This window comes from Cydia splendana, chromosome 21, assembly GCF_910591565.1.
Source record: "Cydia splendana chromosome 21, ilCydSple1.2, whole genome shotgun sequence".
Classification (NCBI taxonomy): Eukaryota; Metazoa; Arthropoda; class Insecta; order Lepidoptera; family Tortricidae; genus Cydia; species Cydia splendana.
This window is the reverse complement of record NC_085980.1, coordinates 643,060-670,248: the sequence shown is the minus strand read 5'-3', so window position 1 is coordinate 670,248 and position 27,189 is coordinate 643,060. Positions and strand designations below refer to the sequence as shown.

At 38.0% G+C, this 27,189-nt stretch overlaps 3 protein-coding genes across 3 annotated transcripts; 1 reads left to right on the top strand and 2 right to left on the bottom strand.

Annotated features, from left to right (window-relative positions):
• Positions 1–253: 253 nt before the first annotated feature.
• LOC134801087 (26S proteasome regulatory subunit 10B) lies at positions 254–14,532 on the top strand. Its single transcript, XM_063773607.1, has 9 exons — positions 254–442; positions 680–799; positions 1,681–1,817; positions 2,350–2,448; positions 3,034–3,183; positions 5,887–6,010; positions 12,531–12,741; positions 13,327–13,492; positions 14,391–14,532. The coding sequence occupies exons 1-9, from the start codon at positions 337–339 to the stop codon at positions 14,466–14,468; spliced, it is 1,191 nt and encodes a 396-aa protein (XP_063629677.1). The 5' UTR covers positions 254–336; the 3' UTR covers positions 14,469–14,532.
• Positions 14,533–15,052: 520 nt separating this feature from the next.
• On the bottom strand, positions 15,053–23,970 carry LOC134801085 (TGF-beta-activated kinase 1 and MAP3K7-binding protein 1-like). The gene is made up of 8 exons (XM_063773606.1): positions 23,739–23,970; positions 23,513–23,647; positions 22,420–22,525; positions 21,815–21,922; positions 21,410–21,557; positions 18,117–18,172; positions 16,907–17,007; positions 15,053–15,624 (listed from the first exon to the last, which is right to left on the bottom strand). The coding sequence occupies exons 1-8, from the start codon at positions 23,897–23,899 to the stop codon at positions 15,066–15,068; spliced, it is 1,374 nt and encodes a 457-aa protein (XP_063629676.1). The 5' UTR covers positions 23,900–23,970; the 3' UTR covers positions 15,053–15,065.
• Positions 23,971–25,057: 1,087 nt separating this feature from the next.
• On the bottom strand, positions 25,058–26,544 carry LOC134801084 (transcription factor BTF3 homolog 4). The gene has a single exon (XM_063773605.1). The coding sequence runs from the start codon at positions 26,366–26,368 to the stop codon at positions 25,847–25,849; it is 522 nt and encodes a 173-aa protein (XP_063629675.1). The 5' UTR covers positions 26,369–26,544; the 3' UTR covers positions 25,058–25,846.
• Positions 26,545–27,189: the final 645 nt, after the last annotated feature.

Genomic DNA, 27,189 nt, shown 5'->3' with positions numbered 1-27,189 from the left:
GCGTGCGTCGCTAAAAAAACCCGGACGGTTGACAGGAAAACAGTCTCGCGGGCCGGACGGTTGAGTGGAGTATAATAGTATAATAACTACTTTGCGTAAATTGCGTATCTCAATTTAGTTTTAGTCAACCCAAAGTTTAGGAACACGTTGTATATTTCATCTATTCTTGTTTTTTTTATGGTCAAAGCTTTTGTTGCCATTCGAAAAAAACTTATAACTGGAATCCAGGGCAGACGCAAAATATTGTCAGAAAAAAAAAAAACGTCGAAACGAAACGTCAAATGACTCGAGATTTGTGTTTCAGTGTAATTGAGTTTGATTTAATTTTAAATTAAAATGCCTGCTGGAACGTCTACCATGGACCCTTTGAGGGAAAAGGGATTTCAGGATTACAGAAAGAAGTTGATGGAACACAAAGAAGTGGAGTCTAGACTCAAGGATAGTAAGTAAACCGTTTTCAGCGTTCGATTATTGCCGAATCATCATTCAATTTTTCTGTAAAACAATGAATTTCGTACATTATTTATGTTATTTTAGTCTTTTTACTGTTAAATTTTGTTTATTCGTCGTGGTTTAATAGATATTTACGTTAATATTGGAGTTTATAGCAAAAGATTTAGGTTATGTTTGTTTGTATGTTTATGTTTCCGTACTAATATAAGAAATTTTGTGCTTTCAGTGAGAGAACAGTTAAAAGACTTGACAAAACAGTATGACAAGAGTGAAAACGACCTAAAAGCCCTACAGAGTGTTGGTCAAATTGTAGGAGAAGTACTCAAACAACTCACTGAAGAAAAGTGTAAGTATTTTACTGCTACCATACCATATTTGAATGAAATTTCACTTCAATTTAAGGTTCTCTTCAAGTTAATCTTATAATTTAAACGAATAATTTTGTTAAAAATATTAGTTTTCTTATCATGAAGAAGCGCTGGTGGCCTAGCGGTAAGAGCGTGCGACTTTCAATCCGGAGGTCGCGGGTTCAAACCCCGGCTCGTACCAATGAGTTTTTCGGAACTTATGTACGAAATATCATTTGATATTTGCCAGTCGCTTTTCGGTGAAGGAAAACATCGTGAGGAAACCGGACTAATCCCAATAAGGCCTAGTTTCCCCTCTGGGTTGGAAGGTCAGATGGCAGTCGCTTTCGTAAAAACTAGTGCCTACGTCAAATCATGGGATTAGTTGTCAAGCGGACCCCAGGCTCCCATGAGCCGTGGCAAAATGCCGGGATAACGCCAGGAAGAAGAAGATTAGTTTTCTTATCATATCAATTTTGAACTGAAATGAATGTCATAAATAATAAAGAAAAAGTGAACAAGCCCAGAGGAGGCCAGATTCACACCGGTATCTTCAGCTTACGCGGTTAATACCCCTGGACCTCTAACCTACCTTGGCATGGTGGTACCTGTCCCAATTTTACAAGTTTATACAATCTCAGAAAGACTGTCTTTTTTTCTTCTTGTCTTTTACCATCCGTAATTCTTCTGTCTCATCAGAAGATAGTCTCAGCGCTAATAGCCACCAGCAACATGCTGAGATGAGGCCATTTCGTGGCACTTTAATCTTATTTTGTGTTTTCTTTTAATTATGTACTGTCTCGTTTGCTTGTGCTTATGAATAAATTCTATTCTATTAACTCTTAAGTGTGAGAAATAAACCTTTATTTCTCTGTTCCAGTCATTGTGAAAGCGACAAATGGTCCTCGCTACGTTGTCGGCTGCAGGCGTCAGCTGGACAAGAACAAGTTGAAGGGAGGCACCCGTGTGGCCCTCGATATGACCACACTCACTATTATGAGACATTTGCCAAGAGAGGTAAGACTTATCTGTTCATTTGGCCTGTTTTTACACATTGATTATTGTTTATTGCAAGTTCATTTACTTGCTACTTGCATTTAGTGGCAAATGTAACATAAATGTAATGTATATTAATCTAGTTTAAGAGGCAGAGGCTCAACTCACTACCTAAATGTATTACATCAGTTTCTTTTTGTCTATTTTTTTTTATATGAAGTTGAAGAGTCAACCTTAACCAAACCAAACCTTACATAGGTTTATAAATAAATAAATAAATATTAGGGAACATCTTACACAGATCAACCTAGCCCCAAACTAAGCAAAGCTTGTACTATGGGTGTTAGGCAATAGCAATAAAGATTTTTTTTTATTTATACATATGCACTAGACATTAATCAATGTGTAAACATGGTGTAAAGGACAGTTACACTTAACCCACAGTCACACTTTCCCATATTGATATAATCATTTTCCCTTACATAAAATATGTTATTTCAAAATTAAAGTATATGATTATTTGAGTCTAACTTTTTCTTGTAACTGGTTCCAGGTGGACCCACTAGTGTACAACATGAGCCACGAGGACCCCGGAGACGTCACATATTCTGCCATTGGTGGTCTGCAGGAACAGATCCGGCAGTTGCGTGAGGTATGGTTTTAAGTCTTTTGGATTTGACTTCTTTAAACATTGTGACGATGGTAGTAGGAAATGCCCCATTCACAAAATGTTAAATAAAATAAAGCAATGAAATACTGCAAAATTACCCTTTATACGACACTGTAAATGCTGTTTTTTCCAACTATGTATATTAGTACTAGGTGAAAGTAACTCCCTGCCTGTTTGGCTGTTGTCTTTGTTCTACCCAAATAGTCGGGTTGCGCACGCCGCTTCGGCCGAGGCACGTCCACACTGGCCGTTTTGTGCGCGAGGAAATTGCCTTGCGCGTTTGCTCGCTCTGTGTGGACCCGGCTAATATTGGACCAATGTTGATAACAGTTCATTTGTCAAGTGTTTAAGATAGATAAGTTTTAGATATATTGACGATGAGCAAGTTTCCTTTCTTTTTGGAGAGGAAGTGACACAGGTTGAATCCAACATTATGGGCACACACAGCAAGATTTTACCTGGGTGTTGAAAGGCATAGTATATTTTGAAAATTACAGTATTTTAGTTGCTGCTTAAGTTTTTTAGATATTAAATTATGAGTTTTTAAGACAATGTTTATATGTACAGGTGATTGAGCTGCCCCTGATGAACCCGGAGCTCTTCGTTCGAGTAGGAATCACTCCACCCAAAGGCTGTCTGCTGTATGGACCCCCTGGAACTGGCAAGACTCTGCTAGCTAGGGCTGTGGCTTCCCAACTCGATGCTAACTTCTTAAAGGTTAGTGTTGCTAGTTGTTTAGTTCCTCCTAAGTTTTAGTCCCTAACTTCCTATAGATACCTACCTCTCATGTGGTGCTGGAATGCAGTGGAGTGGCTCCATACAGGACAAAACATCTCAGATCTCTGAAGATCTCTGAGAGATCTTCCCAAGGTACTACTCAACATCAAAGGTTTGATAGGATTCGTTGAGGGGTTAAGTTGGCAGAACTAGCCTACCCCCAACACCATCACGCAAAACAGGCGCCAGTCATCGAGTTGCGGAAACCTGCCCGTGTTACAATACAACATACCATACAGCTATGAGTAGCGACTGGCGTAACAAACGGCCAGTGTGGACGTGCCTCGGCGGCGCGCGCGAGGCACTGGCCGTGTTGTGCGCGAGGAAGTTGCCTCGCGCGTATGCTCGCTCTGTGTGGACCCGGACCCGGCTAGTTATTAACGGGTAAGTAATAGAACGTATACAAACCTATAATATATTGCTCAGAATATATAAATTCTATTAGTATAATTTTGAATGGCATAACGTGCAATAAGTATAACGTGCGATACGTATAACAATGAATTCTATAATTTTATAATGTACAGTCGCCATCAGATATATCGGAGCGGCCAAGGTGCTCACAAATATCGGAACACGCCTCTATTGTCAGGGCGTTAGAGCGCGTGTTCAGATATTGTGAACACCTTGGCCGCTCCGATATATCTGATGGCGACTGTACAATGAACTTTACATATAATATCGTTTATGATAAGTATAAAAGGGTATAACGTTGAAATAATATAATATACAAAACAAATAGCACGCAATAAACCTAACCTTTTATTTTTCTGGGGGGTAACAGTTCTAACCTAATCTAATACTTTTCTGGTAGCAGTTTCTTTCTCTGAGGGGTCACAGTTCTAACCTAACCTAACCTACTTTTCTGGTAGCAGTTTTTTTCTGTGGGGGGTCACAGTTCTAACCTAACCTAACCTATTTTTATGGTAGTAGTTTATTTTTCTGTGGGGTAACAGTTCTAACCTAACTTAACCTATTTTTATGGTAGTAGTTTTTTTCTGTGGGGTAACAGTTCTAACCTAACCTAACCTACTTTTCTGGTAGCAGTTTCTTTCTCTGAGGGGTCACAGTTGTAACCTAACCTAACCTAACCTACTTTTCTGGAAGCAGTTTCTTTCTCTGAGGGGTCACAGTTCTAACCTAACCTAACCTACTTTTCTGGTAGCAGGTTCTTTCTCTGAGGGGTCACAGTTCTAACCTAACCTACTTTTCTGATAGCAGTTTCTTTTTCTGGGGAGTCACAGTTCTAACCTAACCTAACCTACTTTTCTGGTAGCAGTTTCTTTCTCTGAAGGATCACAGTTCTAACCTAACCTACTTTTCTGGTAGCAGTTTCTTTTTCTGGGGAGTCACAGTTCTAACCTAACCTACTTTTCTGGTAGCAGTTTCTTTTTCTGGGGAGTCACAGTTCTAACCTAACGAAACCTACTTTTCTGGTACTTAGCAGTTTCTTTCTCTGAGGGGTCACAGTTCTAACCTAACCTAACCTACTTTTCTGGTAGCAGTTTCTTTCTTTGAGGGATCACAGTTCTAACCTAACCTACTTTTCTGGTAGCAGTTTCTTTTTCTGGGGAGTCACAGTTCTAACCTGATCTAACCTACTTTTCTGGTAGCAGTTTCTTTTTCTGGGGAGTCACAGTTCTAACCTAACGAAACCTACTTTTCTGGTAGCAGTTTCTTTCTCTGAGGGGTCATATTTCTAACCTAACCTAACCTACTTTTCTGGTAGCAGTTTCTTTTTCTGGGGAGTCACAGTTCTAACCTAACCTAACGTACTTTTCTGGCAGCAGTTTTTTTTCTGGGGAGTCTCAGTTCTAACCTAACCTACTTTTCTGACAGTAATTAGCTTCGATGACCTATGAAATACTGAGCTATCCAAATAATTTTACTGATGTTTTGTTCAGATACTTATATGAGATGTTATTCATTATTTTAATTTATATGCATAATGAATGTTATATTAAATGTAATTAGTTTATTTGTATGTTATACCAAACAGCGGTATATATATTGTATGTTATATTCTCTTTATTCAATTAGGGTCTTAGGTTAGGGTTTTACAATGTGAGTATAAAAGTAAAATATAAAAACACTTACAAAGTATGTTATATTATTTTTATGTTATACTTATTGAAAATATAGATTTAGTGCATTATACATAAGATTAGTATACGTTTTGAACGTTTGTAAACTGAAATTATACCAAAAGTTCGTATTCATTATGATACGCACCCGTTATTATCAGCCTCGCTTTTTGACACCCTTGACCATTGATTTGAGAACAATGTACATTTTTTGGCCTGTCCACCGGATGTTTGATTGACGTAAACCATTGCGGCTGCGTCTCTGATACGACTTACCTTAATTTTTTTTTCTTATGTCTGTCTAATGGGGTTGGCAACTGTCAAAGGTTTGCATAAATGGCGCCATCATAGGTTGCTGTTTTTTCTATGAGATTTGGCTTAAAGGGCTGGCATCCAGGGCATAATATTCTATTAAAAAACAAAAATGTGGACCAATTCTAGCGATTGACAGGGCTATGCTGGCGCCATCTGCTAAATACTTCAACCGGCCAACCCCATCGTAATAAAAAAAACCCATCGTATTTGCTAAAATTCTGAATGATCACATGAATGATCACAGGTGGTATCTTCGGCTATCGTGGACAAGTACATCGGGGAGTCCGCTCGTCTGATCCGCGAGATGTTCAACTACGCGCGCGACCACCAGCCCTGCATCATCTTCATGGACGAAATCGACGCTATTGGTATGTTCCAGCCACACTAGCCACGAACCGTTTACAAAGAGCACGAGGTCACCATACATATGTACAATTTTACTTGTAATTTGCTACGAATCCAGCAACACAATAGAGGTGTATTCTACGCTATTTTATACTATAATAACCCAAAGACACCCATAAAGCTTAATAATTATAAATATTTTAAAAATATTCAAGAAGTGGTCCTAATTGTGGGCGCAACTGAAATAATCGGTCGCGCTTCCATACTAAAGTTGTACGGGAGAGCATATGTGTAGTGACCTCGATTGACTTATGTGCTCCGTCTAGTAGTTGAAGTATTCTGTGGTTCCAGCCCTTATACCAGTTATAACTTACCCGTCAAGCTTTCAGTAGACTGTTAGAGGATTCTGAGGATCCTTAGCGCGTTTTCGAAGTTTCCGATCAGATATTGGATGTCGGATATTCCTTAGGGGAAAGACAACTGCTAGAGACTGACCAATGGCATAAAGACCTTTTGCAATAACACTTTCTTTTACCCAATTATCATTTGTTAAATTAATAAATGTGTCGCTGAACTTCAAACTCGGGTAAATCCATTCGACCCTCTCAGCAAATATCTACCCTATTACCTTTTCTTAATACCACAATCGCATAATCTGACAGATGGATTTACCCGAGTATGAAGTTAAGTGACTCGGATAGAAATAAAAAGACACTATATGTTTCACTTCTTTGTAGTTGTATCTGACATCCGATATCAGATCCTGACAATTAGTAGAGGAGTTGTATGAAAACTTGTAAGGTGAGGGTCAAAATAATTCCCACAAAGACGGGGTTTGATTTTTTTAGTTCTATGTTTGTATCTTTTTGACATACTAAAAATATATCAAAATATATTCATGCAAAACGCATTAATTGACATTTGAAATTTGAAAAATCAAAAATAATATTAAAAATCGTGTGTGGTATCAAATAACAGGAAATTACACTCTAAAAAAGATTGTGAGATTGATTTTACAAAATAAAAATAAAAAACAAAAGTAGTGGCTTAAAAACTGAATTTTTTTCAATGTTGAAAGTTATTTTCTACACTGAAAACAAAACTAAACTATTATAGTTTTACACATCAAAATACATTGTGTAAAAGAAAAGAATATTTCATTCATGAATACTTATTTTTAATTATATTATTATAATATGAAAAATATAGGCTCACAGGCTCTATATTTATTTAAAAGTTTTATCAATAAACTGAACGCACTTCAAAGGAGGTGATTGGCAGAATATAAAAAACAAAAAACGATTGTAGACTAGTCATCCGAATTTGCTCGATCGAATTCTTGGCCGGAAGTGAGATATTTGATATTAAAGGACTCTTTTTTTAGTATGTTGTAAATAATTCTTTAGTATGTTCTAAAACGGTGGCGCATAGCAAAAATGTTCTTATACATAAGTAATCTGCATAAAATTACCCACAAGAAAGATTCAGTACAATTTTTCGCTAGGATCAATATTCAAAGAGATATTAACGCGGGAAAGTTAATTATAATCACTTCTAAGGTCCCTTTTTTTTAGATTTACGTAAATAACTCGTAAACATTGGCCAATATAAAAAAATGTTGTTAAATGTTAATAATCTACACAAAATTCTCTACAAATAAGATTCAGTACACTTTTCGCCGGGATTAATATTTAAAAAGATAATAAAGAGGGAAAGTTAATTATAATAAATTCTAAGGTTCCTTGTTTTTATTTTTTCGTTAATAATTTGAAAAGTATGACTCGTAGCAAAAAAAATCTTGTACATAAATAATAAACATAAAATTTCCTACAAGAAACATGTAGAACACTTTTCGCTAGGATCAATATTAGAAACGATATTAAAGGAAGAAAGTTCATAACAATTAATTCACAGGTCACTTTATTTTAGTTTTTCGTAAATAATTTGTAAAGTATGACCTATTTTGCTATGGGCCACAGTTTACAAGTTATTTACGAAAAACTAAAAAGGGACTTTTAAATTTATTATAATTAACTTACTCGCTGCTTTATTTTTTTAAATATTGATCCTATCGAAAAGTGTTCCATATGTTTCTTGTAGGAAATTTTATGTTTATTATTTATGTATAAGTATTTTTTGCTATGAGTCATACTTTTCAAATTATTAACGAAAAAGTATAAACAAGGAACCTTAGAATTTATTATAATTAACTTTCCCTCTTTATTATCTTTTTAAGTAATTATCCCTGCGAAAAGTGTACTGAATCTTTTTTATAGAGGATTTTGTGTAGATTATTAACATTTAACAACATTTTTTTATATTGGCCACCGTTTACGAGTTATTTACGAAAAACTAAAAAAAAGGGACCTTAGAAGTGATTATAAAAAATGTAAAAGTACTTCATATGAACAGCTCTTTTCAGAATGTAAAATTTTAACAGTTCATGAAAAAGTCACGTTATTTTTAGCCTTAGATCAAATGTGTAATGATGAGTTTAAAATACCTATTGTCAATCAAAGGTTAATAAGAAACAGAGATAGTAATAAATTGCTGGTACCTAGTTTTACGAATTATTATGGCCAGAGATGTAGGAAATATTTAGTCCCTAAGATCTATAACGAACTACCGTCGGATTTAAAGACCACAAGGATGACAAAACAAACATTTAAAAAGAAATTAAGTAGTTTTCTATTAAATAAGATAAAAGATCAAGTGCAACCTATGTAAACCATACACTAAGTTTTTTATATTGTACGCTCAGACCATAGAGTTGACCCCTTAACTTCATACCATAAATAAAAAGTATTTGTTTAAAAATGAACCTTAATAGCTATCAATAGTTTTCTAAATTGAAAATGCCATATTGGGCTACGCATGCGGTAAAGGGTTAAGTAGATAAGTTTAAGTTACATATAAATAAACTACCTAGTACTTGCATATTAAGCTAATTATAATAGGAGCCTCGTCTGCCAACAAACCGCTATGTGGTTTGGCAGAAGAATGTATTGTATCTAAATGTAAGTAAGCTTGTGAATAAACGCTTTATTTATTTTTTTTTTTTTTTTTTTTTTTTATAATTAACTTTCCCGCGTTAATATCTCTTTGAATATTGATCCTAGCGAAAAATTGTACTGAATCTTTCTTGTGGGTAATTTTATGCAGATTACTTATGTATAAGAACATTTTTGCTATGCGCCACCGTTTTAGAACATACTAAAGAATTATTTACAACATACTAAAAAAAGAGTCCTTTAATATCAAATATCTCACTTCCGGCCAAGAATTCGATCGAGCAAATTCGGATGACTAGTCTACAATCGTTTTTTGTTTTTTATATTCTGCCAATCACCTCCTTTGAAGTGCGTTCAGTTTATTGATAAAACTTTAGAGGTTCAGGTATCTTGGTAGCACGATAACAGCAAAGTACGACCTAGATGCTGAAATAAATGCTAGAATTGGTGCTGCAGCTGTGGCGTTCGGGAAACTCCGGCCAAAGGTATTTCGCTCCCATGACCTGAAGCTCTCCACTAAAATTAGTGTATACATGGCAGCGGTGCTGCCGAACCTGCTGTACGCATCTGAGACATGGGTCCTTTACCGTAAGCATATACGTACACTTGACAGATTCCACCTTAAATGCCTCCGAGATATTATGAATATCAAATGGACGGACCGGGTCAGAAACACAAACGTCCTGAGGCGCGCAAATGTCGGAGGCATTGAGGTGTATCTGATGAGGCGGCAGCTGCGGTGGTGTGGGCACGTGTCTCGGATGTCAGAAGACAGAGTGGCGAAGCGTATCTTCTTTTCAGAACTCCAGAATGGTAAGCGTAAAAGCGGTGGCCAGTACTTACGATATAAGGATGTTCTGAAAAGACATATGAAGAGATGCCAACTAGAGCCCTCTGACTGGGAGCGGAAGGCAGCGCAGCGGCCCGAATGGCGGCGCCTCATTAATGATAGAGTTAACATTTTTGAGACGGAACGCCGCAGTGAGCTCGACAAAAAACGTGATGAGCTTAAGGCTCGGCCGCCAACCTCAATTTCCTACAACTATGTAGGTGGTGTGCTGACGTGCCCAAAATGCGCTCGAGTATTTAGCAAGAAGATAGGGTACGTGAGCCACCTAAGAGCGCATCAGAGAGTGGATCAGCTACACTCTAATAATACGAGCTAAAAATTGCCTAGTCCAGAGCACACAGTCGCTGGGGCCGAAATCGGTCAGGAAAAGCATCATATCATATTTTTCATATTATAATAATATAATTAAAAATAAGTATTCATGAATTAAATATTCTTTTCTTTTACACAATGTATTTTGATGTGTAAAACTATAATAGTTTAGTTTTGTTTTCAGTGTAGAAAATAACTTTCAACATTGAAAAAAATTCAGTTTTTAAGCCACTACTTTTGTTTTTTATTTTGTAAAATCAATCTCACAATCTTTTTTAGCGTGTAATTTCCTGTTATTTGATACCACACACGATTTTTAATATTATTTTTGATTTTTCAAATTTCAAATGTCAATAAATGCGTTTTGCATGAATATATTTTGATATATTTTTAGTATGTCATAAAGATACACACAAAGAACTAAAAACATCAAACCCCGTCTTTGTGGGAATTATTTTGACCCCAAAGGCTATATCCTCTCTACTAAATGTGAAAACGCTCTTAATTCTATCCTTCCATTTAAGGCCATTTGTAACAGTGAATATTCTCGCTGCGTTGTTTAGGGTTTTGTCAGACTTCTCTATAGGGGGTATTACTGCAATGTTCTGCCGCCAGAGTGCAGTACTAAGCTAGCTAATAAACCATAGAGTAACTTATACATAAATAAAATAAAAATAATAATTGACAAGTTTTCACAGACAATAAAATATGACATTGATGCATCAAGGCGGTTTGTTAACAAGGGCCTACCGGGAAACGCGAAAATCGAAATTTAGCTATCTGCCTCTTTATCGCTCGCATATGCCAAAGTGATAGAGGTTAGATAACGAAATTTAGATTTTTTTGTTTCGCGGTAGACCCCCAGATTGTGATGGATAGTGGTAGTGGCGCCCCCTACGCAGAGTTTTGCGTAATATTCTCTATTGACTCAACTCAACCTTTTATCGTCCACTGCTGAGCATAGGCCTCTCTTCGCTTATCTCTGAGTATATCTCATCTAGAAGTGACCCGCAATCTTCCGAATGTCGTCCACACAAAAGGCAATGGACGCCAGGCACTCCTTTCGTCCGAAAGCGGCCACCATTCCGTTAACATTTCGGTCCTCCTACCTCTATTGACTAGACCAGGGCTCTCCAAATCCGGCCCGCGAAGCGTTCCAATCCGGCCCGCCGACAGCGGTCCAATCCGGCCCGCGGGAGCCAGGCTCCAGGTGTTCAGCCCTAACAGCAGCGACCAGATACACCCATGGCGCCGAAATGCTGTGTGCCGTGGCCCGCGCGAAAATTCGGAGGCGCAATATGGCCCTCAGTTAAAAAAGTTTGGAGACCCCTGGACTAGACAATGATTACATAATAGGGTATTTGACAATTTTTTATTAATGGTATCAATCGATCAGGTTTGTTTTTAGGATCAAAACTCTATGTGGGACCCATTGCATTAATGCAATATAAAAGTCAGAAATTATAGTTAAAGTCCGACACGATGGCTGAGATACGCGTCATACTCGTGAACGGGTGCTGTTTGTGGAGACTGGTCTGTTTAAGCTAACACAAGCTATTATACTTAGTAACTTTATTTTTATTAATTAATTACAGTGAGACGCCTCATTCTGCTCTCGTATGGTTCTTTTCTCTTAATGAATGTATTAATTATACAGGATATTGACTCTTGGAGACCCTATACATCTCTAAGGATAACTTGATAAACTATATAATCTTATAGTTCTGACACCTAGAGACATTTACACCTCTAAATATTATAGATTTTTTTTTTGTGTTTTGTATCTGTATTTTTTATGTAATTCGACATTAAGAGACCATATACATCTCTTAGTAATTGTAATACGTTAGATTGAATTCTTAGTTTTATTTTATAAAATTGTTGATGTTATTATTTTTGCATGTATGTAAATTCAATGATGACGTGTAAAAGTGCCCTTGTGGCCTATTTGCTGAATAAATGTTGATGTTTGATTGATGTTTGATGTTGACAGTCGTACTTCGCTCCGAACAAAACGATAAGTGAACGTGACGTCAAGGTCACTGAGAGTCCATCTTGAAGTATGGACAAAACAAGAAATTGAGTTTTTGTCGGTGAAATATTGCGTTTATGTATATAGTTGCCATACAATCTTTTTTTGGATAAAATGTAAGGAATCGAATGGTATCCTTACTTATTTCGTTTTTGGAAGTTAAAAAAAAACTTAAATTTTGAAACTTTTAGGTCCTATATTTTTATATCATGTCCATATATTATTTTAATATCCACATAATTGTGATAAATTGCTCGTTTGCTATCTATTTTACTAGATTTTGTTATAAAATTCAACATGTGTCATCAATTCATCATCCCTATTGTTGCTATTTTCAGGTGGCCGCCGCTTCTCCGAAGGCACCAGCGCCGACCGCGAGATCCAGCGAACCCTGATGGAACTCCTCAACCAGATGGACGGCTTCGACTCCCTCGGACAAGTCAAGATCATCATGGCCACCAACCGGCCTGACACCCTGGATCCTGCCCTGCTGAGGCCGGGAAGATTGGACAGGAAGATCGAGATTCCGCTGCCGAATGAGCAGGCCAGGTGAGGGACAGACAGACAAGATCATGGCCACTGGCCTGATATAGTATGAATTTTCTCAAATGATTTTTAGGCCTAAGACCCTAATCTGTTAAACAAAAGCCATTGTTTCTTTTGTGCGAGCGGTGGGCTACCGTGTTGAGCGCGTGCCAAAGCAACAATGTCGTTTAAAAAGCGGCTGTATCGTGGTGGTTTTAAGGTTCAAATCTATGTACATGTATCATGTTATGGTAATGTTGGACGATCGACCACCTCAATGTAAGTGAGTGCTCATAATATGAGGGTATAATATTATTATACCCTGGACCCGGCTGAGGCTGGGAAGATAGAACAGGAAGGCCCGAAATGTCTCATCATGCTTTTCATTGTAGTTTTGGGCTTGTGACATCAGTTAGACAAGTATAATTTTGCTTTAAATTTAGTTAATTCAATAACGAGATGACTGGTGGAACACGGTCAAAGCTAAAATACAATCATACCAATTGGCGCCACATACAACAATGTATGGTCTTTATAACACTCGCTTATATAATATCCATGATGTTGGCGTGTGTATGATATTTCTGACATTAAATCAATTGTTTCCAGGCTCGAGATTTTGAAGATCCACGCTCAACCGATCGCGAAGCATGGTGAGATGGACTACGAGGCCGTCGTCAAGTTGTCCGACACCTTCAACGGGGCCGACTTACGTAACGTCTGCACCGAGGCCGGCCTCTTCGCTATACGAGCTGAGAGGGAGTACATTATACAGGTAGGAAAGAAAGGCGACAAAAGAATTCATTATATGGATTATATCAAATAAATATTTTAGCGACATTCTTACACAAATTGACTAAGCCCCACGGTAAGCTCAAAAAGGCTTGTGTTGTGGGTACTCAGACAACGATATATATAATATACAAATACTTAAATACATAGAAAACACCCATGACTCATATGATGATATTATATTAGAATTAACGATCCTGCTCACAAAATTTCACGAGAATCGGTAAATATAAGATCTGTAGAGAACATCCGAGTCCGGACATATAAAAGCATTTCTTAGGCCCACTTGCACCAACCTAGTAACCCGGGGATAAGTGGTTAAACCTGGAGTTAGCATGGTTACCAGGACAATTTGACACTGGATTAACCGTTTAACCCCGGGTTCATAAATTACGTCATTTCAAATTAGGGGGGGGGGGGGTCTGGACATCGGATGACGGTAGCATGAAGTAGGAGGAAATGGGGTCATTTGAAGCATGATTTTTGGATGATTATAGGGGGGGGGTCAAAAAGCGTCAAAAATCGATGACGTAATTTATGGACAGCCCCAATGGTGCAAGTGGCGCTTAGTCAAACTGAATTGGGACCAAAAAAATTGTTAAACAAAATCTCAATAAATACTTTCAATGATAACTATAGCGAACATATCGTTCCAACCGTTTTTGAGTTATCACTAAGTCTTCTCTTAGTAAAAATACGTAGGTACAAAAAGCGCTGCGAAAGTAAACCCTTTTGCTTGTAATGTACATGATACTTACTAATAGCCCCCGTTTAGCATATTCTGACAGAATGGTAACTACGGAACCCTAGAGCATGACCCAACATGCTCTTAGTCAATTATTTAATGTTTCTTGGATTGTTATTCAATTTTTTGTCTCCAGGAGGATCTGATGAAGGCGGTCCGCAAGGTGGCGGACAATAAGAAGTTGGAGAGCAAGCTGGACTACAAGCCCGTTTAAATGTATTTTATATTGTATCACTATCATATTCTACGTATTTACTCTAATAAACGTCTAGAAATTTCTAAGGTTTGTTATTTGAAACGAAACGAGAATAGTTTGACTAGTTGTTTATTTTTGAAAACTATCACAAAATACATCTTTTGGGGCGTGTTACGTTATATAAAAACGACACTAAAATATAATAATGAAACAAAAATATTAGTACTTTGGAAAAATCTCGTATATTTTACTGTCAACTAAAATATGAATGCCAAAAAAATTGCTTATGCATTATTAAACTGCGCGCCTCTCAGGAGTATGTACTGTTACATCTAATGTAATTTTATAGATGCAAGTTTGTGTGCGCGTTTATCTACTGCGTTTTACTTTGAATTGCAGCTTTAGATACAAGATTTTTTCGAAATGCATTTTAACGTTAATTCGCATACTATACTTAGTTTAAATATTGTTTTTAACTCTTACTCTTATATTAATTTATAAAAAGGCACAGCTGATACCTAATAATTAATTTCAAAACGTCATTCATTCCTATTGTATTCCTATTGTTTTTTCTACCATCACCCTATCATGTTTTGGCAATAAAGTGATTTCATTTCATTCAATAAAACTGGGCAGAGTCCCATTTTTCCTCGCCTTCTCAACATTTTCGTAATAACAAGAAAAATCCACATAACCTTTAATCTTTCTATCTCTATCATACTGCCTACCAGGTTCTATGTCAGACCCTGACTCCGTAGACCTATTAGACCTATTCGTATCTACATTAGATTCTGTCGTTTCGGACGAGTAAATTTCAGAGTCTAACTCGTTCAATAAAGTGTTCGACTTCGATTGAACTATCGGATTGAAGCGAACCGACGGATTCTGGTGCTTCGGAACCAAACTAGGCTCCGGATCAATTTGAATAAAGTTGAAATTCCTTATTAGTAAAGTCATATGTGTGTTAGACTTCGGTGTTAAGTTATTCTTAATGCAGTATGAGACGAATTCTTGTTCGATCTCATCGAGAGCAGATTGGCTGACTTTTTTGAAGTTGGTCTGGGAGCGGAAGTTTTCTACTATGATCTGGGCGAGTTGCTTGTTGGCTTGCTCGCTGCTGCCTTTCACTTCGGCTATGCGTTTGTAGACTCCAGAGCTGACGAGGACTAGGAATCTGGAAATACAGTGTTTTGGTTAAGAAGCTTGTAAAAATATTGGAGGTTGTATCAGGAATAAACATTTGTAGCACGAAACTATGTAAGGTCAATATGGATAAGTGTGGCTGGCCTGTTTATTGGTATGTTGGGGGAATTATTATAATTTGTGATTGCGGTTTAAGCTAATGGGGTAAGATTTGTTGGGTTTTTCATGGAATTTAATACGGGATAACTGTACATTTGGAAACAGTAAAGAAAAGAAAAATCTCATATTTTGGAAATATATATATCGTAACAATAAATATCAAATTCTAAGGAAAATAATAGAAGGCAAAAGAAGTAGAGGAAGAAGGAAGCTAGTCTGGATGGATTATATTAAAAGCTGGACTCATATTAATGACGCTGCCAACCTGAGCAGAATGGCACAGGATAGGAATAAGCTCCGAGAGATGGTCGCCGACGTCTGATGAGGACATGGCACAACAAGAACTGTACATATTTACCGATTTTTGGGAAAAGTGCAGCAATATATAAAAAGTTTTTGGTTGAAAAGTTATTTATGCTAATTTTATTTCCGAAACTTTTAGTCACAAGAAGAATTCGCAAAGAAGTAAGTAAGTATTTATTGATTAATTTTGACGTAACTTGTTTGTGGTTAAGAAATTATTACCTACTCTTGAAATAAGATTTAGTTATAGAAATGAAATTTTTATAAAGTAGGTATAAAAGGTGTTTCTTAGATAATTATTACCTATTTATATATTTATAAATGTCAACGTTTCCTTAAATACAGCGAATTCAGCTATCTCAACGTTTAATTTTTCTCCGATGGTTTAATGAATTGTTTATGTAAGCTATGTGATGACGACATTGACGTATATTTCAGGACTGGCCTTACGGGCAATAATAATGTTTGAGGACTGGCTTTACGGGTCAGTACAGCGGTGTGCCACCGCTACAACGCGATTGGTTGATGAGTTCGCATCACGCGCGCGATTGGTCACAACTAGTCGAGTTAGACTGCACGATTGGCTCGAATTCATGAGGCAGACCGCTGAACTAGTACCATTTTAGTGCCCGTAAGACCCGTCCTGAGATATACGGCGATGGATGATGACGATACCGGTACCTGCAGGAGTCATCCAATAAGACGATACCGGTACCTGCAGGAGTCATCCAATAAGACGATACCGGTACCTGCAGGAGTCATCCAATAAGACGATACCGGTACCTGCAGGAGTCATCCAATAAGACGATACCGGTACCTGCAGGAGTCATCCAATAAGACGATACCGGTACCTGCAGGAGTCATCCAACAGCACGGGCCCGTGCAGCTCGGGCTGCGGCGCCACGGGCGCGGCGCGGGCGGCGCCCAGCAGCGGGAACGCCTTGTACAGCCCCTGCACATATATATATATTTATATTTATTCATCATTTATCATCATTTCATCATTTATCGGATTGACCTCGCCCACACTCTTCAATCTGTACGTAAATGGATTACTCGAGGCGCTGGGTAAGATGCATGTCGGCTGCTATATAGACGCAGCGTGCGTATACAATATAAGCTATGCGGACGACATGGTTTTGCTCAGCGCATCGGCTTGTGGCTTACGACAATTGTTACACGTATGTGAGAAATACGCCTATGAACACGGACTTAAATACAATGTAACTAAAAGTAATTTTATGGTATTTGACCCCGGCAAAAATAGGGTTAATGAGGTTCCTCCCATATATCTAAATGGTATTCCACTAGAGAGGGTAGGAAGCTTCAAATATTTAGGTCATATTGTTACGTCTGACTTAAAGGACAATCTGGACGTAGAACGAGAACGGAGGGCTCTGTCGGTTAGGGCAAACATGATTTCCCGTAGGTTTGCGCGATGTACAAGGGAGGTAAAACTTACCTTATTTAAAACGTACTGTACTTCCCTGTATACGTGCAGCCTATGGAGGTTCTATACGCAGCGGGCCTACGGGGCCCTCCGGATCCAATACAACAACGCGTTCCGGGTATTGATGGGGCTGCCTCGTTTCTGCAGCGCATCAGGGATGTTCGCAGAAGCACGCGTGGACTGCTTTTATGCGACTGTGCGCAAACGGTGCACATCCCTGGTGCGCCGGGTGCGGGCCAGCCCCAACCCTATCCTGTGTGTGATAGCGGACAGACTTGACTGCCCGTATATGAGACACTGCTGCGAAATGCATGTTTCCAGCAGTGTATATATATTGTAATAGTTAATTAGGTACTAACATTAGGAACGTAAGTCTACTAACAAATCTGTATGAGTCCATAGTTGCTCGAAATAAATATTTTTCATTTTCATTTTCATTTATTTATAAACGAAATAAACGAATACTAAATATAAATAAAAATATAAGTAACGATCTAATCGATACGGATAAAAAATCTCGAAATATTCTTTTTGAAACTACAAGATTAATCAGTTTCAGAAATTACATTAACTACCCTTATACGCTTTATAGTACGATAACCGTTACCTACCTTAACCAAATAGTTGCCGAGGCAGCGCGTGCCCGCCTGGTTTCCCACGTACATGCCTGCAAAAAAAAAAATAATTTGTGTAGCAATATTTTAAAATATAAATATAAGTGCCATACTTGAAAGAAGAAATATAGACATATGTTGCGTACAAGAGACTAAATGGAGAGGCGCTAAATCACGACAGATAGGGAAGGGTTTTAAGCTTATTTATAATGGAACTACAAATACTAGAAACGGCGTAGGTGTCATACTAAGTAAGAATTTAAGTGATAAAATCGTACAAATAAACAGGATTAGCGACCGAATCATATCGGTAAAAATTGCCTTAGATAACCAACCATGCCATGAATGTAGTGTCGGTCTACGCTCCACAAACAAACTGCCCGGAAGCTGATAAGGATGAGTTCTGGGAAGGACTGGATTCTTTGGTAAGACATATCCCAAGCAAGGAACAGAAACTTATTTGTGGTGACTTGAATGGGCACGTGGGCCGTAAGATAGATGGATATGACGGATTTCATGGTGGTTTTGGCTATGGAAGCCGAAATGCTAGCGGAGATAGGATCCTAAACTTTGCTGTTTCACAAAATTTGGCTATCGTAAACACTTTTTATCAGAAAAAAGATGAGCACTTAATTACCTTCAAAAGCGGAGCATCAAAAACTCAAATAGATTACTTCCTGGTCGATAATAGAAATTTAAGGCTAGTAAAAGACTGTAAAGTAATTCCAGGGGAACCGCTGACGTCACAGCACAGATTATTGGTCCTTGCGATTAAACTAAAAAGACCAATAAAATTTAAAATCAATAGAATAGAAAAAATAAAATGGCACACACTTAAAGGGGTTAAAGGTGAAATCTTAAAAGAAAAATTAGTTGATCATTTAATTAAAAACCAGGGTGACTCTCCAAATCAACAATGGATAAACTTTGAGAAAACCTGCACTGCAACCGCCAAACAGATACTGGGCCTTAGCAAAGGTGCTTTACACAACTCTAAAGACACCAAGTGGTGGAATGACCAAGCTAAAAGCAGCGTAACGGAAAAGAAACGACTTTTCAAAGAATGGCAAACATCTGGCACCGATGAAGATAAAGAAAAATACAAAATTGCTAAAAAAGAAGCCAGGAGAACGGTTGCAATACAGAAGGACGAGTCCGACAAAGATCTCTACAAGCGGCTCGAACAAGTAAATGATGAAACTTAGATCTAGAAGCACACAAGATTTTAGCAGTACGAAATATATTAAAAACAAAGAAGGTGTTCTTCTTACATCGAATGCAGACATTAATAGGAGATGGTTCGAATACTATAACGGACTGTTAAATGAGGAGTTTCCCAGACAACGAGAGAGACAAGAACCTGCAGTTCAAGGCCCAATTGAGGCAGTAACTAGAGAAGAGGTTAGAAGAGCTATCTCCAAAATGAAAAATTGCAAAGCTACGGGTCCAGATGAAATACCAGCAGAGGTTTGGAAACTACTGAAAGAAGACGGTGTCGCATGGCTTACTGACCTTTTTAACAACATCGTGATGGATGGCAAAATGCCAGAATCATGGAGGAAAAGTTCACTTGTACCCTTCTATAAAAACAAAGGGGATGTACGCTCATGCGAGAACTTCAGAGGAATCAAGCTCACCTCGCATACCCTAAAAATCTGGGAAAGAGTCATAAATCAGCGCCTTCTTAAACTAGTTAACATTACAGAAAGCCAATTCGGCTTCACCCCTGGGAAGGGAACTATGAATGCAATTCATGCAGTAAGAACGGTAATGGAAAAAGCAAGGGATAAGAAACAGACGCTATGGATGGTCTTTATTGATTTAGAAAAGGCGTTTGACAGAGTACCTAGAGCCCTTATATGGCAAGCCTTAAGAGCGCACAATGTCCCCGAACAGTATGTGAAAATCATCAAGGACATGTACAGCAATGTTCATACAGTCGTCAGAAGCCCTGCTGGTCTGTCTGAAAGCTTCGATGTTAAAGTGGGTGTACATCAAGGCAGCGTTCTAAGCCCATTGATGTTCAATATCGCTATGAACTATTTAATGGAAAAAATACAAAAGCCTACACCCTGGAACATACTGTATGCTGATGATGTTGTGTTAATATCGGACAGTAAACATAGCATTCAACAAAATTTAGAACAATGGAGGGAAGCCCTGGAAAATAATGGATTAAGAATAAGTAGGACAAAAACAGAATACATGGTCTGCCACTTCAACCGCGTACATCCGGCGGATACTGATATCATATTAGACAATATCAAGCTGCCCCAAGTTAACAAATTTAAGTATCTTGGATCTGTGATATCAGACGATGGCACGACAGATGCGGATGCTACGCACAGAGTCACAGCAGGGTGGAACAAATGGCGCCAACTTACTGGAGTTATGTGTGATACAAAGATGCCAGTAAGAACCAAAGGCAAAGTGTATAAGACTGCAATAAGACCGACAATACTATATGGCACTGAAACATGGGCTGCGAAAAACACACACACACAGAAGCTCCACACCGCCGAAATGCGAATGTTGAGATGGTCGAGTGGTGTCACGTTAAAAGACAAAGTTCGCAATGAGTACATTCGAGGTAGTCTGAAGGTGGCCCCGATTGCTGATAAACTTGCAGAGACCAGACTCAGGTGGTATGGCCATGTGATGCGTAGACCAGACGATTATGTCGTGAAAAAGTGCCTTTCCATCGCAACAGACAAAAGGGGAAGAGGTAGGCCGCTAGCTACATGGCTAACGACTGTCCAAAGGGACATGAAAACTCACTCATTGGAATCTAATGACGTGTATGACCGCAATAAATGGCGTGACATGGTTAGGAAAGCCGACCCCGTGTAGCGGGACAAAGGCGAGGACAAAGAAGAGAAGAATATTTTAAAATATAAAACCTAAAATAAATTCATATTATATCACAATGCTACATATTACACAAAACTAGTCTCACAGTGAAACTTCTGTTATAAGTATCTAAATAACGATGTAAATAACAAATAAATAAATTAATATGTACCTACGTAAAATACAAACATTAGGTCACGATCACGCAAATAAATGCCCTTACCTGAGTTCAAACCCACAACCCCAATTTGTATAACGGCCATCTCCATACAAAATACTACGACATCCATATTTAGCCGTATTATTTTGTATGGAGACGGCCGTTATATGACGGCACCGCTATTTTAGAAAAACCGAGCTTAACCACATGACATTCCTGCCAAATAATCTAGAACTACTCACTACTACTATACTACTACTACTATTTCTTAGTTACTTACCATTTCTTAGTTTATTAGTGTCCAACCCTAGCTGCCTCAGCCGTAGCAACTCATCTTCGTTGGACAAACTATGGTCCGCTGTCAACTGCACCACTCTTAATACTGAATTGGCGTCCGTTCGACAGAGCAAAGCTCGGCAGCAACCAACCTAACATATAAGAATTTTTATTGAGAAAGGGTTGAGAAAGCATCAACAGATTGAAAATGTATAGTTTTTAAAGTAAAAGGTCATACGATTTTTTTATATCGTTTAACGATTGTAATATTTAGGAGTAAATAAAAAGCATTGTGATGTAAACGGCCCAAAATGTGTGAAAACAACCGATCGCTATAATGTTCTGATTTTGGCAACGTAGTCGAGTTAGAACTACTAATTTAAATACTGTGTAAATATTTGATACTTACATTGGCACAAAACAGCTTGTTATTATGCACTAGAGCTATAACGAGAGTGGCGCCGCCCGACAAATGTCGGTCAATCTCCTTCAACCGCGCCAGGATCGCCTCCACTGCCTGCAACATATTAAATATTTGAAATAAAGGAAAAATCTTCTTTAACAGTTTAATGGTTAAAGGGGCCGGCAAACTTTTGAGAAGAGCCAACCGCAGTGGAAGTCACCAGTTTTAGGAGTCTTAAAGAGCCGCAAATGTTGTTTTATTGCGATTTTTTGGTCTCAATCGCACCTCCAATGGCACGCGAGTTTGAGTTTGCCGACCCTGTTAATCAATAACTAGATACCGCAACTGTTTAGGTGAAGATGTTCGCTGCAAAGTTCCTAAATCAACCCAATATATGCTTAATTCCAATGTTAACTAATTGACGCAACAAATGTGTTAGTGTGCCAAACTGAAGTCAGAGGGGTGCTGACCTGCAGTGATCGCACATTTGCTGCAAAAATTGGCTATGCCAGTCACCTGACAGCGCACCAGCGATGCTCTCAGCGGTAGAAAGCATAGAAAACAGTTGCTATGGCCGAAAATGGCGAGTAAGAGATGATGACGAAAGTTACCTGTGATTCTGTGAGTGTTTGCAGCTGGTACTGCAAGCTGGTTCTCTCAGCGATCATGCTGTCATAGTTCTCTGTGTACGCTTTTTCTACGGAGCTAAAAGCATTCCTGAAATGTGACAATGACAATTTAGCATTCATATAAAGTTCTAAAGGTAAATATTACATTTTGATGTAGCAAACAAGCTATATTATTTTGCTTGGCATTTTGGACGTTTGGAACAAGATTTTGTATTTTATTTGTCCTATAGACAAATATATTTATTTTTATTGCTCCATCAGAAAGGTGATTTGTTACTACCAACAGGCGTGGTTCACTCCGCGATTTCGTCGCTTTGCTACAGGTAGCTAAAAGTACATACGTTCCACACCAATTTTGGTGGCTAGCCATAAGCCGCGCGTGGCGCTGTCGCCACCTAGCGGCCATATCTGTCCTGATCGTAACAGACGCGTTTTGTTAGAGAGTGAGTCTTCTGTACCTAGTACTATTATTTATTCTGTACTACCAATAACTTTGAAACATAAATGAATAACATAAAAAAAACAAAGGGATGCACTCCGGGAGACGCACACAACTCAATGACATTGTAACAGTTTTTCGATCAGGTCACGTGTCCGTCTTACGGTCACGTGACCTGTCGCGAGTTTAACATATTTTCCCCATCACATAAAGTGCACAGCGCGCTAAAGAAATTTTCGCTTAAAAAAAAACTGCTAGTGTATAGGATATAGGTTTTCACGGGCTGGGTTTCTGCAACTTGACATCATATTATTGCACCTATTTTGCGTGATGAGTTGGCGGCACTATTCTTGCCAACCCTACCTACCCTACCCTACTTACCCTACATTTACACCCCTAGTGTATTTCATCATGGTGGTCTTTTTACTCTTTTTATAAAGTCTCATTAATGTATACTACTTTTATTTAGCGCTCAAGTCTAAAGCTTGCAGTTAACACAATAGACCTCAAACAAAAACGTAACCATAAAAAATTTCAACAGAACCATCGCTCACACTGTTAACTGACAGTTTGTAAACCTTATAACAAAACGCATAAGGTCCAACGATAGACAGTTAAGAGTGTTGTAGTTTGTACCTCAGCCGGTCCCTGATCTCCTCGTCAGTATTGTTGGCGGACGGCGGCGGGAACAGCAGCTCGGCCGCCATACGCTGCATGATGAACTGGGCCGCCTCCAGCCCATTGTGGGGCTCAAATACTCCATATAAGCTCCTGTCAATTGTGTTATAAGAAAATCTACTTAGACTTAGTTCATAACATAGGAAGATCAATGTAAAAATTATTAGAAAATTACAATACTTACGAGTTATCTTCAGTCTGGCAATGAAAGCAGAGATAGTCATCATTGGAGTCGACATTCCCACCTCCCAGACGCGAAAAATACGACGCTACGCATGTATTGCGGCACTTCGGGAGGTCGTCCGTCCACGGCCGTGCCACGGGCCTAGCGACAGGAGCGATCATCGTAATGAAATCTTTATTAAATCAGCAAAAATAACAAAGATAAATAGGTGTTTCTGTTGACAAAAATATATGACAATGACAACTTTACTATGTCCAACTGACTGATGAAAAATTATTGCCAGTAATGTCATCAAATTAGCTTACTATTACGATTTGCACTGTACATGTTGTTTTATTAACTCACTTTTACATATTATAAATACTCTAGAATCTAGATGATAATGATGAAAGTACTAAGTCACAAGACGTCAAGCCAATAAATAAGGATTTGATAATGAAAAATGTATTTTATTTTACTTTGTCTTGAATTTCTAACCCAACGTTCGGGTAATCCAAACTACTGGCAATATTGCGTTTGAGAGTTTATAGTGATGCCCGAAATGTTAAGGGTCAAGTTACCAATCGATAAATTTGTAAATGAATCGGCAAAAAAAAACACTTTTCAAAACTTTTATTTTATTTTACTCTTAGTTTTTATAACAAGACACACATACTACTTAACTCTCTTAAATACAGTATAGTATTATCACAAAGAATGTCTTACCTGCTACTAGGACTGCTTAGTAATGTTGTACTGTTTACCACCTAAATAGTTTTTATAAGTTTGTTTGTATGTAAATTGAGTCTTTGTTTCGGTCAGTGTGCTGAAAAATATTCGCACGTGTGATCACACTACAGTACTACACGCTTTAAACTTAAATTGAAAATATATGAGTCATGCTCAAATAAATGTGCTATAAAGCAGGCAACCTATATCAACTTTGCCCTTTATCTAATCGTTTATTACCATTTATCAAGGCTGTAAAGTCTTGCGGTTTGATCTAATGGCCTCATTTTGGGCGGGAACTATATTGTTCCCACGCTGTTTGTTAGACATGCAATAATGGCATATCCTTGTAATAATTGCAAGTTGAATAATTAAATGTTTTTTAGAAAACTTTTTTGCAATGTGTTAAGTGGCAGCTTAAACGCCAAACTACTAGTCAAGGTTAAATTATCAAAACCAACCTTCAATTTTAATGCAGTATTTGTATGTAATGACCTAATGACCTAGAAGTTTTCAAATTGTTTTTATTTAAATTCAATATATGTACCTATGTTAGAAGTAGGTTGTAATAGGCACGGTATAAAACTATAAGGAAATAAAAAAGTCCAAAATACAGCGATCAAAGTTTTAATGTCATGCTTACACATACATAAAACCCTAACCTTTTAAATTTTACAATTTTTATGGTTTTATTATACAATGTCAGCTCTGAAACCTAAAGAGCTATCTGTGACTAAGATTCTTTTGTTTTAACCTATTTCTCTTCTATTAAAAAATGAGAAAGCAAATTCCTTCAACCGGACATGAATCAACAACTTTAGAAAATACCATTTAAAAATATGATAAGGTGTGTCACTCACCTTACTTTACTAATATATAATAATATATTCCTATATGCCAGTGCAGTGTAAAAAATAAATGTATATATGCCATACATAGACTTTTTATCATAATGCCAATATTTCAACAATATGTTTATTACAACACTTAACTAGGACCTATGATCGACAGAATATCCCATAATGCGGTAATTTACAGTTAATAAAGACATATTATTAGCATTTAAGGAGAGACAAGCTTTTTCGTTTCATACAGGATGGCTCTATACCGGATTTCCAAAGTCACAGAGTCAAATATTTAAAATCAAAACTTGTGTCCGCTTTTTTCTAAGTACAGGCAAAGGCACACAAGTGGCCCTTTTGGCACTTCACACATAAAAAACTTCAAATAAATGCAAAACCACTAAATGAAAGTACATTTATTTAGGAACACAAATACTAAATAATAAAATAAACGTTTGAGACACTTGGTAAGGCTTTGGAAACCCTTAGCGTTTGTTATAAAGACACTTGAATGAGCAAAATTAAAAACCTAGATCACTCCTGTCATAATGGGGATAGTTAGTCGGTTTTCTTGTCGGCGGCTTTGGTCTCTGTCTCGGGTTTCTTGTCCTCCTTCTTGTCGTCGGCGACGACCTCCTTGGCTTCCTGTTTCGACGCCTCATCGAAGTTGCCGACGAGGTTAGGCACCTCGTCGTCTTCCTCGAGCGGCTTAGGCGCGGCCACGCTGGACGCCAGTCTCTTCAGCTGGTTGAGACCTTCGGGTCCGAGCTGGCTCAGGATACCGGGGAGCATCTCCGCGATCTGCTTGTTCTCTCCATGACCGGTGATAGCGAAAGTATTCGCCGCGAGCGAGGCCTGCGCTTTCGGGTTGTTGAAATGTATTACTGTGCCGTCATCTTTGATCATATTAACTTCCTCGATGCCAGGGATCGTGTTAACTGACAGTTTTTTGAGGGAAGACTGGAGTTTCTTGTCGTCTGTCGCGGCTGTGGCGTGCACAACCTTCTTTTTGCGCCTCGGTGTGCCCTTACCGCCGATGCGCACCTGCGATTGCAGTTTCTTCAGCTTTTCGGTGTTCATTTTGATTTACTACACACGTCACCTGACTACTTAAACACGGTGCACTTTTTCAGACGGTTTATTTGTTATTTCTAGCTTGGAACACGCCAGGTTTCCATGTAACTTGATAGTACGCACGTGTTTTGAACACCGGTTAGCTACAAAGGGAAAATGGTGGATTTCCGATCCATCTCGGTCACCGGCGAGAAGTTGGCAGCACTGTCTACGATGATTTTCCTTTTCACGTCACAAATTTGAGAAATGAGTAAATTACAAATAATTCTTTTGAAATAATAATATTGTTAGTAAATGGAAACAAAATATTTTTTTATCAAATTTTAATACATTTTATGTGAAGTGTTTATTTGATATCTTGTATAAAATTATAACTTACTCTAAGGCTACCTATTTACTTTTTTAGTACTAGGCTTTACGATGTATTGTTTGCTATTGACGTTTGTTGTGTGGAAATAATTAATAATTTTTACATTATTAATCTATAATAATATGATTTTACCGTAAAATGGAACGTTACATCTATGGTACGACATCTAGCGGCATTCTTTTGCAACAGTTGGCTTTTAATAGCCGTTGTAGCTCATGGTAGTTAATGAAAAGAAACATAGATGGCGTCGCAAACGTCATAATTAATATTAATATTACACACTAGATGGCGGTAGCAACCCCTTTGCCTATTATTTATAAAAGAAAAGACTTGTTATGAATAATATCAAATACTAGCGACCCGCCCGGCTTCGCACGGGTTACCAAATTATATACACCTAAACCTTCCTCAAGAATCAGTCTATTCATAGGTGAAAACCGCATGAAATCCGTTCAGT